Source organism: Oncorhynchus kisutch, linkage group LG14 (assembly GCF_002021735.2).
Source record: "Oncorhynchus kisutch isolate 150728-3 linkage group LG14, Okis_V2, whole genome shotgun sequence".
Lineage (NCBI taxonomy): Eukaryota > Metazoa > Chordata > Actinopteri > Salmoniformes > Salmonidae > Oncorhynchus > Oncorhynchus kisutch.
In genome coordinates this window covers 79,474,496-79,490,097 of record NC_034187.2, presented here as the reverse complement: position 1 = coordinate 79,490,097, position 15,602 = coordinate 79,474,496, and the positions used below count along the sequence as shown (strand labels likewise).

General features: G+C 48.1%; 1 protein-coding gene across 1 annotated transcript in view; it reads left to right on the top strand.

The window, feature by feature from the left end:
* The first annotated feature begins 209 nt into the window (after positions 1-209).
* LOC109879881 (protein FAM83H-like) overlaps positions 210-15,602 on the top strand; it is an 18,460-nt gene continuing 3,067 nt past the window's right edge. Inside the window, 12 exon segments of the mRNA XM_031789270.1 lie at positions 210-444; positions 1,674-1,802; positions 2,339-2,536; positions 4,012-4,176; positions 4,652-4,776; positions 4,855-5,271; positions 7,103-7,240; positions 7,905-8,183; positions 8,372-9,011; positions 12,724-13,960; positions 14,131-14,452; positions 14,454-14,640. Coding sequence (XP_031645130.1) covers positions 322-444; positions 1,674-1,802; positions 2,339-2,536; positions 4,012-4,176; positions 4,652-4,776; positions 4,855-5,271; positions 7,103-7,240; positions 7,905-8,183; positions 8,372-9,011; positions 12,724-13,960; positions 14,131-14,452; positions 14,454-14,640 — 3,960 coding nt within the window. The 5' untranslated portion in view covers positions 210-321.

Below are 15,602 nucleotides of genomic sequence, written 5' to 3'. Positions count from 1 at the left end.
ACCCTAGCCCCTATACCCTACCTCCTGTACCCTAGCCCCTATACCCTAACTCCTGTACCCTAGCCCCTATACCCTAACCCCTGTACCCTAGCCCCTATACCCTAACTCCTGTACCCTAGCCCCTATACCCTAACTCCTGTACCCTAGCCCCTAACCCCTTTACCCTAGCCTCTAACCCCTTTACCCTAGCCTCTAACCCCTGTACCCTAACCCCTGTACCCTAACCCCTGTACCCTAGCCTCTAACCCCTTTACCCTAGCCCCTTTACCCTACCCTCTTTATCCTAGCCCCTTTACATTAGCCCCTTTACCCGACCCCATCATGGCCCACAGATCCCAGAGTTCGGACTTCGGGGACAACCCCCTGGACCCTAACTTCCTGCCCCCCCACTACAGAGAAGAATACCGTCTCGCCATTGATGCTCTGGTGGAGACAGACCTAAAGGTACAGTAGGAGTGTTTGTGTGGGACTGAGTGTGTGTGTGTGTGTGTGTGTGTGTGTGTGTGTGTGTGTGTGTGTGTGTGTGTGTGTGTGTGTGTGTGTGTGTGTGTGTGTGTGTGTGTGTGTGTGTGTCTGCGTGTGATAACTCAAATTGAGTGTCTGATAAATCAGTGTTTGTGTGTGTAATGACTCTTTGTGTGTGTGTGTGATAGCTCAATGTGTGTGCGATAACTCAATGTGTGTGTGTGTGTGTGTGTGTGTAATAACTCAGTGTGTGTGTGATAACTCAGTGTGTTTGTGTGTAAAATAACTCAGTGTGTTTGTGTGTAATAACTCAGTGTGCGTGATAATAACTCAGTGTGTGTAATAACTCGGTGTGTGTAATAACTCAGTGTGTGTAATAATAACTCTGTGTGTGTGTAATAACTCAGTGTGTGTGTGTAATAACTCAGTGTGTGTAATAACTCAGTGTGTGTAATAACTCAGTGTGTGTAATAACTCAGTGTGTGTGTAATAACTCAGTGTGTGTGTAATAACTCGGTGTGTGTAATAATAACTCAGTGTGTGTAATAATAACTCAGTGTGTGTGTAATAACTCAGTGTGTGTGTAATAACTCAGTGTGTGTAATAACTCAGTGTGTGTAATAACTCAGTGTGTGTAACAATAACTCAGTGTGTGTAATAATAACTCAGTGTGTGTGTAATAACTCTGTGTGTGTGTAATAACTCAGTGTGTGTAATAACTCAGTGTGTGTAATAATAACTCAGTGTGTGTAATAACTCGGTGTGTGTGTAATAACTCAGTGTGTGTAATAACTCAGTGTGTGTGTAATAACTCAGTGTGTGTGTAATACCTCAGTGTGTGTGTGTAATAACTCAGTGTGTGTGTAATAACTCAGTGTGTGTGTAATAACTCAGTGTGTGTGTAATAACTCAGTGTGTGTGTAATAACTCAGTGTGTGTGTAATAACTCGGTGTGTGTAATAACTCACGTGTGTGTAATAACTCAGTGTGTGTAATAATAACTCTCTGTGTGTGTAATAACTCAGTGTGTGTGTAATAACTCTGTGTGTGTGTAATAACTCAGTGTGTGTGTAATAACTCAGTGTGTGTGTAATAACTCAGTGTGTGTAATAACCCAGTGTGTGTAATAACCCAGTGTGTGTGTAATAACCCAGTGTGTGTGTAATAACCCAGTGTGTGTGTAATAACTCAGTGTGTGTTCTCTCCAGGGTTACTATGAGTTCCTTCAGACAGCAGACGTGGTGGACTTCCTTTGTCAACCGGAGATGGAACACATCAAGACCACCGTCCAGACACCCAGCCAGGCCTCCAACGTACCAGAGCTGTCTTATCATGAGGTACTGCTTATTATGATTATACTGTAATTGAAATGAGAAGGTCTTCTGAAAGACTAATACTGTTATTGAAATGAGAAGGTCTTCTGAAAGACTAATACTGTTATTGAAATGAGAAGAGAAGGTCTTCTGAAAGACTAATACTGTTATTGAAATGAGAAGAGAAGGTCTTCTGAAAGACTAATACTGTTATTGAAATGAGAAGAGAATGACTTCTGAAAGCCTGAGCTATGTGAAGATGTCCTAGTATAATGGAGTCTCACCTCATTCCTGACCGAGTCTGACAATGAATTATTCATTAATTTATGTCACTAAAATAGAGATGGAGGCATTGTATAATATCGTATATATATATATACACATATACATATATGATGCTAACCACTCAATGCTTTTAAGTGTCAAGGTCGGGTTACAGTGTACAGTTTCCATGAGCAGAATGCTGTAATATGTGTTACCTAATCTAGCTTTACATAATATATCCATATTTTCCTGTCATAGTGTAAATATAGTTCACTAACAGCTCATGTTTTCCCCAGGCAGACGCAGACGGCTCGTCTGACACCTACTGGCCGTTGCACTCTGACACGGCGGCCCCGGGGTTGGACCTGGGCTGGCCCCTCCAGGCACACAGCTTCATCGGCCCCACAGAGGTCACGACCCTGGTCAACCCCAGCGACCCCGACATGCCCAGCATCAAGGAGCAGGCCAGGAGGCTCATCAAGAACGCACAACATGTAAGAGATGGGCTGTACACACTCACACACACACTCAGTATACCCTCATCCCTGTAATGAGACAGTCAGTACACCTTCATCCCTGTAATGAGACAGTCAGTACACCCTCATCCCTGTAATGAGACAGTCAGTACACCTTCATCCCTGTAATGAGACAGTCAGTACACCCTCATCCCTGTAATGAGACAGTCAGTATACCCTCATCCCGATAGCATTCCCTCTGAATATCTGTTCTGTTCTTATCAGGGCTTATCTCAGTCACTATCTCTCAGACAGAGATCCAGTGTTGCATATAGAGCTCTGATAGTGATTATCTGTCAAATAGAACTATGGACGGTGTTGTCATAAAGTCAGTCTGTCAGTAAATCAGCCAGCCAGTCTGTCTGTCTGTCTGTCTGTCAGCCAGTCAGTCAGTCAGCCAGTCAGTCAGTCAGTCTGTCAGCCAGTCAGCCAGCCAGTCAGTCAGCCAGTCAGCCAGCCAGTCAGTCAGTCAGCCAGTCGGTCAGTCAGCCAGCCAGTCTGTCTGTCTGTCTGTCTGTCAGCCAGTCAGTCAGTCAGCCAGTCAGTCAGTCTGTCTGTCAGCCAGCCAGCCAGCCAGTCAGTCTGTCAGCCAGTCAGCCAGCCAGTCAGTCAGTCAGCCAGTCGGTCAGTCAGCCAGCCAGCCAGTCAGTCAGTCTGTCAGCCAGTCAGTCTGTCAGCCAGTCAGTCAGTCAGCCAGCCAGCCAGTCAGCCAGTCAGTCAGCCAGTCAGTCAGTCAGTCAGCCAGCCAGCCAGTCAGTCAGTCAGTCAGCCAGTCAGTCTGCCCCAGCTCTGCTGTGCTCCACCACACCCTGTCCCTGAAGATGACTGACTTGCACTCAGCTCAACCTCCTATAGAAAACAATTATGTTTCAGTGTGTGTGTGTGTGTGTGTCTAAATGTCAAAAGTGGCCAAGCCTGTTAGTCTGGCTGACCACGTCTCTCTTACTGTCCTCCCTTCTATCTTTGAGTCTGAGCTAGTGTACAAGACAGTGTGACTCCATACGGTATTATAAAGGACAGGCAAAAGTTGCTTTTAAATGGTATCACACTTCCTGTATTTTTCCCATACAACGTTGCTAAATAAACCTAGACCTAATGCAGTGGAGGCTGGTGAGGGGAGGACGGCTCGTAGTAATGGCTGGAAGGGAGAAAATGAAATGGCATCAAACACATGGAAACCAACCCAGCAGCGTTGCAGTTCTTGACACACTCAAACCAGTGTACCTTGCACCTACTACAGTGGAGGCTGCTGAAGGGAGGATGGCTCATAAGGGAGGATGGCTCATAATAATGGCTAGAAAGAAGTGAATATTTATTTGATACCAGTCCACTGATTCTACTCCAGCTGTTACCACGAGCCTATCCTCCCCAATTCATGTGCCACCAACCTCCTGTGACCTCTGTTTTTAATTGGCTAATGTGATATTTCCATGTCTCTGATTGGGCTTTGCTAGGTGATTGCCGTGGTGATGGACATGTTTACAGATGTGGATCTGTTTGCTGATTTGCTGGATGCCACGGCGCGTCACGTCCCCGTCTACATCCTATTGGACGAACAGAACGCCCATCACTTCGTCTCCATGGTGACTAACTGCAAGATCAACCTAGACCTTGTCCATGTGAGTCTCAACGTTTCCCCTAGTTGAACTATTTCAGGCAGGGTGACTCACGTTTCCCCATAGAATCCCATGTTCCTGAAGACATTCTGGGTGTGCAGGAATGGCAGTAGTTAAAATGGTTTGACAAACTCTGCCTACAGTCTTAAAGACTGTCAGTGTTTATCAGTGTTTATGTGTTGACTGGCAACAGCCTCATAGCGGTAATGTAATATATTTTTACCTACTGTGCTACAACATGACGTCTGACTGAGTCGGACAAGACCTGAGCCTGGTTACATAAATGTCAACAGAGCGGCTAAACTGGTTGGATTACGCTAGAACCCACTACAGAACAACACCATTTATTAAAGACATTAAACCTTTGTGACTCTGAATAACTTTTGCGGGTGTGTGTGTGTGCTCGTGTGTGTGTGTGTGTGTATGTGTGCTCGTGTGTATGTGTTCGTGTGTGTGTGCGTGTGTGTGTGTTTTACAGATGATGCGTGTGCGGACTGTGGCGGGGATGACGTATTTCTGTCGGACAGGGAAGTCGTTTAAAGGACAGGTGAAAGACCGCTTCCTATTGGCTGACTGCAGGGCCGTGCTCAGCGGAAACTACAGGTCAGCATAGAAATATAGAACCCATATCAGATACCTCTTTAGTGTAGAAGCTAACGTGTCATTTCCTGTTTCCTCTAGTTTCATGTGGTCCTATGAGAAGCTGCATCGCTGCATCGCTCATCTCTTCCTGGGAGAACTAGTCACCACCTTTGACGAGGAGTTCCGCATCCTGTTCGCCCAATCACAGCCTCTCACCGTAGACCACGCCCTAGTGCCCGTCTCCTCTGACAGCAGCAGCAGCAGTTACTACAGCAACCAGTTCGGCATGAAGGGGCCCCTTCGACACCCTCGGGGTTTTCAACGACACACCCCGGAACTTACAGGCTACCCCTTCGGAGGAGGAGGAGAAACAGAGCGTTCTGCATTCCGTAGGGATGACCTGTTCCGACATGCCATAGAATCCGGAGGAGGACTGAATCTTGGGACGTTTGCAGCGTCACAGCAGTTCAGGATGCAGCAGTCCTTCCTGGAGCAGGGCCGCTCCATGGTCTCCAGGTGGGATGGTGCACATAGATGTATTATTTAAAAAACAGATTTATTGTCACGGGTTACTAGGTGTGGAAGGTAGGAGTCAGGTCGCAGAGAGCAGAGGGTTCAATAATAGACTATTTATTTTCTCCGGCACAAAAAAACGGTCACGCCAAATATAGGGCGCAGAAACACTGACCCGCCCAAACACAGGGCGCAGAAACACTGACCCGCCCAAGCACAGGGCGCAGAAACACTGACCCGCCCAAGCACAGGGCGCAGAAACACTGACCCGCCCAAACACAGGGCGCAGAAACACTGACCCGCCCAAACACAGGGCGCAGAAACACTGACCCGCCCAAACACACAGGGCGCAGAAACACTGACCCGCCCAAACACACAGGGCGCAGAAACACTGACCCGCCCAAACACAGGGCGCAGAAACACTGACCCGCCCAAACACAGGGTGCAGAAACACTGACCCGCCCAAACACACAGGGCGCAGAAACACTGACCCGCCCAAACACAGGGCGCAGAAACACTGACCCGCCCAAACACACAGGGCGCAGAAACACTGACCCGCCCAAACACACAGGGCGCAGAAACACTGACCCGCCCAAACACACAGGGCGCAGAAACACTGACCCGCCCAAACACAGGGCGCAGAAACACTGACCCGCCCAAACACACAGGGCGCAGAAACACTGACCCGCCCAAACACACAGGGCGCAGAAACACTGACCCGCCCAAACACAGGGCGCAGAAACACTGACCCGCCCAAACACAGGGCGCAGAAACACTGACCCGCCCAAACACAGGGCGCAGAAACACTGACCCGCCCAAACACAGGGCAAAACGATCCGGAGAGAAAATACATCCAACACCGACAGTGAACACAAAATAATCCCACACAAACCCCAGCGGGCCTAACAGGCTGACATAGACCAGAAATCAACAAACACTAAATAAACAGGTGCAACTAATAAGACTAAACCAACAGACAAGGGAAAAGGGATCGGTGGCGGCTAGTAGGCCGGTGACGACGAGCGCCGAACAGGCAGGGTAGCCACCCTCGGCGGGAGTCGTGACATTTATGTAGAACTAGATGTAATGTAGAACTCGATTTAATGTAGAACTAGCTTTAACGTAGAACTCGATTTAATGTAGAACTAGCTTTAACGTAGAACTAGATTTAATGTAGAACTAGATTTAATGTAGAACTAGCTTTAACGTAGAACTAGATTTAATGTAGAACTAGATTTAATGTAGAACTAGCTTTAACGTAGAACTAGATTTAATGTAGAACTAGCTTTAACGTAGAACTAGATTTAATGTAGAACTAGATTTAATGTAGAACTAGCTTTAATGTAGAACTAGATTTCATGTAGAACTAGATTTCATGTAGAACTCTCTATCACCTGAAGGTTACGTCTGCAATTCCCTATATTTCCCTGTGAATTGAATAGGATGCCAAAGTCAATCATAAAAGTCTACTTGCACCATCTTCACATTTTGATGCATTTAAAATGTAATCTAAAAATGTATTCAATGTTATATTTTTCTGCAGATCTACAAAACCTACTCTACATTTTCAAAGTGAATGAAAATTATAGAAAATGTTTCTAATTGAATATTAAAAAACGAAGATTTCTTGATTGCTTATGTCTTCACACCCAGAGTTCATACTTGGGAAGCTTTAATTTAATCTTAATGTAAAATGTTATTTTAAAGAGGTAAAATATGAAAACTGTGCCAGGGGTGTGTGGACTTTCACTAGCGACTGTAACTTAGTATATTAAGGTGTATGTTTGTACTGTTCCCATATCAAAGTGTTTGTATGTGTTACCGGTGGTCCCAGGCAGATGGAGATAAGTGCCAGTGACTATAAGGGCCAAAGCAACGCAGAGGGAACCCAGGAGAGCTACTCCTCGTCCAGACAATACATGAAGCACAGAGTCATCAACAACCAGGAGGAGACAGAGCAGCACTACCACAGGTAATAGTTAGTTCCTTAGTTGGTTTGTTAGTTTGATAGTTAGTTCATTAGTTAGTTTGTTAGTTTGATAGTTAGTTCCTTAGTTGGTTTGTTAGTTTGATAGTTAGTTCATTAGTTAGTTTGTTAGTTTGATAGTTAGTTCCTTAGTTGGTTTGTTAGTTTGATAGTTAGTTCATTAGTTAGTTTGTTAGTTTGATAGTTAGTTCCTTAGTTAGTTTGTTAGTTTGATAGTTAGTTCCTTAGTTGGTTTGTTAGTTTGATAGTTAGTTCATTAGTTAGTTTGTTAGTTTGATAGTTAGTTCCTTAGTTAGTTTGTTAGTTTGATAGTTAGTTCATTAGTTAGTTTGTTAGTTTGATATTTAGTTCATTCGTTAGTTTGATAGTTAGTTCATTAGTTAGTTTGATATTTAGTTAATTAGTTAGTTTGTTAGTTTGATAGTTTGTTAGTTTGATAGTTAGTTCATTAGTTAGTTTGATAGTTAGTTAGTTTGTTTATGTTGTCTTTGTCAGTTTGAATAAATATTGTGATCAAATCAGGCAAAACTCTGGACCTATTTATAATCTGTCACATGTAAATCATGATATAATCTTTAATAAAATAATCTGACATGTAAAGCATGTTGGGTTATGATGATGATGATTTATGACTATTTCTGTATTCCAGGGAGCAGAGCCAGTCCAGCCACTACTACCAGGGTGGTGAGGGACCTGGGTTAATGCCGGGGCTGGGCTCAGGGCTGGGCTCAGGGCTAGGCTCAGGGCTGGGAGGACATGGGTCAGGCCATGGACACTACGACAGGCTGAGGAACAGACAAGCGCTGGACCAGTACTCTGACTCAGGCTACCCTCATGAGGAACCTCCTGGTCCAGAGGACTACGGCAGAGACTACCTCTCCTCTCAGGACCTGAAACACAACCCGGGACCACCACCGGCAGGGGGGAGGTATGTGGTATGGAGGGTCCACTGGACTGAAGAATGATAACTAATGTCTTTTCACTGTTGAATGCTCCCACTACAGTTATTTGATGAAGTGTTTAGTGACACACACACAGAGTTTAGGTCAAAATGTTGTCTCAACCATATCAGAAGAAATGTGGCTAAACTAAAGTAACCCCCTCTCACCTCTCCAGGTACGGAGGTGGCAGCGACCACAAGAGGCCGACGGTGGGCCAGCCCTACGTCTGCCAGTCCTCCCCCACCCATCCCAACCCCCCAGAGAAGCAGCTGTTCCCAGTCCCAGCAGTGGCAGACCAGGACCCCAAAGCCAGACAGGGCCTCCGCAGCTGGAGGATCAACTCCTACCTCAGCACCTACGAAGACACAGGAGAGGAGGGGCTGCCACAACCTCTGGGCCCTGATGCTTTCCAAGACCCAGAGTCTGAGGGGAACACATACGCCAGTGAGGGGCCTGTATCCCGCTTTGAAGCGAGAGAGCCTCCGAATGTCCCCTCCAAGCCTAGACCGGATATCCGACCACCACGGTACGGCAAGCCCTTCGCACCCGAGAGCACGAGAAAGGACGGGGCCGACAGCTGGAACATAGAACGGGAGAGAGCGAGAGAGAAAGATCGGGAGAGGGAGGTGGGGGGGAGGGAGGTTGGGGTGGATGTGGAGATGCCATCGTCGAGGGAGGCTTCGGGAGAGGTTGTGCTCTCCAAACACGAGTCGTTCCGGACACGGATCAACCCGATGCTCCAGAGAAGCTCCCGGCTGCGCTCCTCCCTCATCTTCTCCTCCTCCAAGACGGAGACCCACCTGGGAGGCCTGGCATGAAGGTCTTTATTACCTTTCAAATCATCTCTTGATTGTTTTTATTTCATTTTGTATTTGTATGTTTTGTTTATTTTTGTTGCACATTGTATCGCTACCTTGGTGTGTCCAATGCACATTGTATCGCTACCTTGGTGTGTCCAATGCACATTGTATCGCTACCTTGGTGTGTCCAATGCACATTGTATCGCTACCTTGGTGTGTCCAATGCACATTGTATCGCTACCTTGGTGTGTCCAATGCACATTGTATCGCTACCTTGGTGTGTCCAATGCACATTGTATCGCTACCTTGGTGTGTCCAATGCACTTGTATCGCTACCTTGGTGTGTCCAATGCACATTGTATCGCTACCTTGGTGTGTCCAATGCACATTGTATCGCTACCTTGGTGTGTCCAATGCACATTGTATCGCTACCTTGGTGTGTCCAATGCACATTGTATCGCTACCTTGGTGTGTCCAATGCACATTGTCGCTACCTTGGTGTGTCCAATGCACATTGTATCGCTACCTTGGTGTGTCCAATGCACATTGTATCGCTACCTTGGTGTGTCCAATGCACATTGTATCGCTACCTTGGTGTGTCCAATGCACATTGTATCGCTACCTTGGTGTGTCCAATGCACATTGTATCGCTACCTTGGTGTGTCCAATGCACATTGTATCGCTACCTTGGTGTGTCCAATGCACATTGTATCGCTACCTTGGTGTGTCCAATGCACATTGTATCGCTACCTTGGTGTGTCCAATGCACATTGTATCGCTAACCTTGGTGTGTCAATGCACATTGTTATCCGCTACCTTTGGTGTGTCCAATGCCATTGTATCCGCTACCGTTGGTGTGTCCAATGCACATTGTATCGCTACCTGGTGTGTGTCCAATGCACATTGTATCGCGAAAACTTGGTGTGTCCATGCACATTGTATCGCTACCTTGGTGTGGCCAATGCACATTGTATCGCTACCTTTGGTGTGTCCAATGCACATATGTATCGCTACCTTGGGTGTGCTCCAATGCACATTGTATCGCTCACCTTTGGTGTGTCCAATGCACATTTGTATCGCTACCGTGGTGTGTCCAATGCACATTGTGATCGCTACCTTGGTGTGTCCAATGCACATTGTATCGCTACCTTTGGTGTGTCAATGCACATTGTATCGCTACCCTTGAGTGTGTCCAATGCACATTGTATCGCTACCTGGGGTGTGTCAATGCACATTGTATCGGCTACCTGGTGTGTCCAACTGCACATTGTATCGCCTACCTTGTGTGTCCAATGCAACATTGTATCGCTACCTGGGTGTGTCCAATGCATTCATTGTATCGTACCTTGCGTGGGTGTCCAATGCACATTGTATCGGCCTACCGTTGGTGTGTCCAATGCACATTGTATCGCTCCTTTGGCTGTGGTCCAATGCAGCATTGTATCGCTACCGTGGTGTGTCCAATGCACATTGTATCGCTACCCAGTTTGGTGCTGTCCAATGCACATGTATCGCTACCTTGGTGTGTCCAAGCAACATTGTAAACTGCGCTAGAACGTCGGGTTGTGTGCCAATGCATTGTATCGCTACCTTGGTGTGTCCAATGCACATTGTATCGCTTACCGATGGTGTGTCCAATTGCCACATTGTATCGCGTACCTTGGTGTGTCCAATGCACATTGTATCGCTACGCGTTTGGTTGTGGTCCAATGCACATTGTTAAATTCGCTACCGTGTGTGTCGGCAATGCAGATTTGTATCAGCTACCCATTTGGTGTGGTCCATGCACATTTGTATCGCTACGCATTGGTGTGTCCAATGCACATTGTTATCGCTACCTGGTGTGTCCAATGCACATTGTATCGCTACCTTGGTGTGTCCAATGCACATTGGTATCGCTACCGTTGGTGTGTCCAATGCACATTGTATCGCTACCTTGGTGTGTCCAATGCACATTGTATCGCTACCTTGGTGTGTCCAATGCACATTGTATCGCTACCTTGGTGTGTCCAATGCACATTGTATCGCTACCCTTGGTGTGTCCAATGCACATTGTATCGCTACCTGGTGTGTCCAATGCACATTGTATCGCTACCTTGGGTGTTCCAATGCCACATTGTTATCGCTACCTTGGTGTGGCCAATGCACATTGTATCGCTACCTTGGTGTGTCCAATGCACATTGTATCGCTACCTTGGTGTGTCCAATGCACATTGTATCGCTACCTTGGTGTGTCCAATGCACATTGTAATCGCTACCTTGGTGTGGGTCCAATGCACATTGTATCGCTACCTTGGTGTGTCCAATGCACATTGTATCGCTACCTTGGTGTGTCAATGCACATTGTATCGGCTACCTTGGTGTGTCCCAATGCACATTGTATCGCTACCTTGGTGTGTCCAATGCACATTGTATCGCTACCTTGGTGTGTCCAATGCACATTGTATCGCTACCTTGGTGTGTCCAATGCACATTGTATCGCTACCTTGGGTGTGTCCATGCACATTGTATCGCTACCTTGGTGTGTCCAATGCACATTGTATCGCTACCGTTGGTGTGTCCAATGCACATTGTATCGCTACCTTGGTGTGTCCAATGCACATTGTATCGCTACCTTGGTTGTGTCCAATGCCATTGTATCGCTACCTTGGTGTGTCCAATGCACATTGTACTCGCTACCTTGGTGTGTCCAAATGCACACTTGTATCGCTACCTTGGTGTGTCCAATGCACATTGTATCGCTACCTTGGTGTGTCCAATGCACATTGTATCGCTACCTTGGTGTGTCCAATGCACATTGTATCGCTACCCTTGGTGTGTCCAATGCACATTGTATCGCTACCTTGGTGTGTCCAATGCACATTGTATCGTACCTTGGTGTGTCCAATGCACATTGGGGTATCGCCGTACCTTGGGTGTGTCCAATGCACATTGTATCGCTACCTTGGTGTGTCCAATGCACATTGTATCGCTACCCTGGTGTGTCCAATGCACATTGTATCGCTACCTTGGTGTGTCCAATGCACATTGTATCGCTACCTTGTGTGTCCAATGCACATTGTATCGCTACCTGGTGTGTCCAATGCACATTGTATCGCTACCTTGGTGTGTCCAATGCACATTGTATCGCTACCTTGTGTGTCCAATGCACATTGTATCGCTACCTTGGTGTGTCCAATGCACATTGTATCGCTACCTTGGTGTGTCCAATGCACATTGGTATCGCTACCTTGGTGTGTCAATGCACATTGTATCGCTACCTTGGTGTGTCCAATGCACATTGTATCGGCTACCTTGGTGTGTCCAATGCACATTGTATCGCTACCTTGGTGTGTCCAATGCACATTGTATCGCTAACTTGGTGTGTCCAATGCCATGTTCTACCTTGGTGTGTCATGCACATTGTATCGCTACCCTTTGGTGTGTCCAATGCCACATTGTATCGCTACCTTGGTGTGTCCAATGCACATTGTATCGCTACCCTTGGTGTGTCCAATGCACATTGTATCGCTACCTTGGTGTGTCCAATGCACATTGTATCGCTACCTTGGTGTGTCCAATGCACATTGTATCGCTACCTTGGTGTGTCCAATGCACATTGTATCGCTACCTTGGTGTGTCCAATGCACATTGTATCGCTACCTTGGTGTGTCCAATGCACATTGTATCGCTACCTTGCATACAATGTATGTGCCATGCAAATAAAGCTTGCTTTGATTTGCTGCAGGTGGCCAATGAGGAGGATGAGGAATCCGACATGCTACGCACCACCTCCATCGTCCAACAGATCCTGGAGAAGAGATTTTCCCGGGAACCCTTCGAGTGGCGGAAGAAGGCAGAGGAGAACGAGAGAGAGAAGAAGAAGAAAGACGAAGAGAAAGAGGTTGTGTTGAAAGAGGAGGCTATGCCCCCCATAGTCGCCCCAGCATCGATAGAGCCGCCCCAGCCGTTGAACATGAATGACCCTGCCAATAGACTGCAGTACTTCAAGGAGCTGGCTGCTAAGAGAAACGCATCCAAAGAGGCCGCGATGAAAGGACCACTTCAGAAGACACCAGACCTCTCAAACACTACTTCTTCCACCACCTCCTCCTCCATCACCACCTCTTCCCCCTTCTCATCCTCTACCACCACCTCTTCCCCCACCACCACCTCCTCCTCCTCTACCACCACCTCTTCCCCCAACTCCTCCTCCACCACCACCTCTTCCTCCACCACCACTTCCTCCACCACCACTTCGTCCACCACCACTTCGTCAACCACCACCACTTCCTCCACCCCCAACCCTTCCCCCACCACCATCTCAGCCCCCAAAGTCCCCTCTTTCTCTGTGATTGCTCCAGAGCCTGCCCCGATGAAACCACAAGTCCCAGCCACACTAGAGCGAACACGCAAACTGTCCATCACCTCAAGATTCAAAACCTTTGAGCCTTCTACTACCACAGTGCAGAGGAAAGACAGCAGCTCAGAGTCACAGAGGAAAGACAGCAGCTCGGAGTCACAGAGGAAAGACAGCAGCTCAGAGTCACAGAGGAAAGACAGCAGCTCGGAGTCACAGAGGAAAGACAGCAGCTCAGAGTCACAGAGGAAAGACAGCAGCTCAGAGTCACAGAGGAAAGACAGCAGCTCAGAGTCACAGAGGAAAGACAGCAGCTCAGAGTCACAGAGGAAAGACAAGGAGCCCAGTAAGATTCTGAAGCCTTTCTCTTCTCTGAAGCCGTTCAAGAGCTCCCACCCTCGCCGCGTCTCCTGCGATGAGGAAACGCTAACAACAGATGCTACAGACGCGGAGAAGAGCGAGCTGAAGAAATCTCGCTCCCAAAGCTTGTCCAGTATGTCTCGCGCTGAGTCCAAGGAGGGAAAGAACCTGGGCTCCAGCACCTCCCTCAACACCCTGGGAGGGGAAGGCAAGGTCGACACCAAGCCCCTGGACTTCCTGAAGAAGCAGACCCAGAAACTCAAAGGTATGTTGTACTGTCCGTCCGGTCTGTCTGTCTGTCGGTCGGTCTGTCTGGTATCTTTTATTTTTTAATTGCTGTGCTCATGATCTATAAAACAAATTCCCTTCGGAGCAATTAAGATTTGAATGTATTAATTAGTAAATGTGTTCATTCGTTCATTCTTTAATCCAAAGGCTTCCTGGGACCCAAGGACAAGAAGAGCTCCGGGGGTGTGACATTGGCTTCCAGCGGAGACAACAAGACGATGAGAACTGTGGTGGAGAGCTCCGAGGAGTCTGGGGCCGCAGCTTCACGCCTAGGTTCCTCTTCTACTGCCGACGCTAAAGCCACAGACTACGTCACTTCCTCAGACAATCACAAAATGACAGGTCCGTCTCGATACCAGACCTCCAGCGGCTCGGTTCTGTTCAGTAGCAACCTGAGAGATGACACCAAGGTCATCCTGGAACAGATTTCTGCCAACAGCCAGAAAAAACCGTCTGGAGAGAGGAGGAGGAGGAGGAGAGGAGGCCGGAGGGGAGAAGGGGGTAGACATGGCAGGAGAGAAAGAAGGGTTGGAGAGGAATCCGTTGCTTGGGAGGAACCGCTTCCTAAGGCCCCAGGGCAACCCTCAGGAGAGAGACAGCCTGCTGAAGAGGATGGAGAGCATGAGGAAGGAGAAGAAGGTCTACAGCCGTTTTGAGGTACTCTACTGTAGTAGACAGGAGGTCTGAATGAAGGAAGAGGAGAGGAGGGGAGAGGGAGGCTATAGGGAGTGTAGAGAGGTGTAAGGAGTTGAGTTGAGGAGTTGATGTTGCTCTTGAAAGATGTTACACAACATTTATTTGTATTGTTTTACAGATAGTTTGATAAGGATAAGGGGGAGGATGAGAGAGTGGGGTGGAGTGGGGTGAGGAAGAGAAAGGGGGAGGATGAGAGAGGGGGGTGGAGTGGGGTGAGGAAGAGAAAGGGGGAGGATGAGAGAGTGGGGTGGAGGGGGATAATGAAGGGAAAGGGGGAGGGTGAGAGAGTGGGGAGGAGTGGGGTGAGGAAGAGAAAGGGGGAGGATGAGAGAGTGGGGTGGAGGGGGATAATGAAGAGAAAGGGGGAGGGTGAGAGAGGGGGGAGGAGTGGGGTGAGGAAGAGAAAGGGGGAGGATGAGAGAGTGGGGTGGAGTGGGGTGAGGAAGAGAAAGGGGGAGGATGAGAGAGTGGGGTGGAGTGGGGTGAGGAAGAGAAAGGGGGAGGATGAGAGAGGGGGGTGGAGTGGGGTGAGGAAGAGAAAGGGGGAGGATGAGAGAGTGGGGTGGAGTGGGGTGAGGAAGAGAAAGGGGGAGGATGAGAGAGTGGGGTGGAGTGGGGTGAGGAAGAGAAAGGGGGAGGATGAGAGAGGGGGGTGGAGTGGGGTGAGGAAGAGAAAGGGGGAGGATGAGAGAGGGGGGTGGAGTGGGGTGAGGAAGAGAAAGGGGGAGGATGAGAGAGTGGGGTGGAGGGGGATAACGAAGGGAAAGGGGGAGGATGAGAGAGTGGGGTGGAGTGGGGTGAGGAAGAGAAAGGGGGAGGATGAGAGAGTGGGGTGGAGTGGGGTGAGGAAGAGAAAGGGGGAGGATGAGAGAGGGGGGTGGAGTGGGGTGAGGAAGAGAAAGGGGGAGGATGAGAGAGTGGGG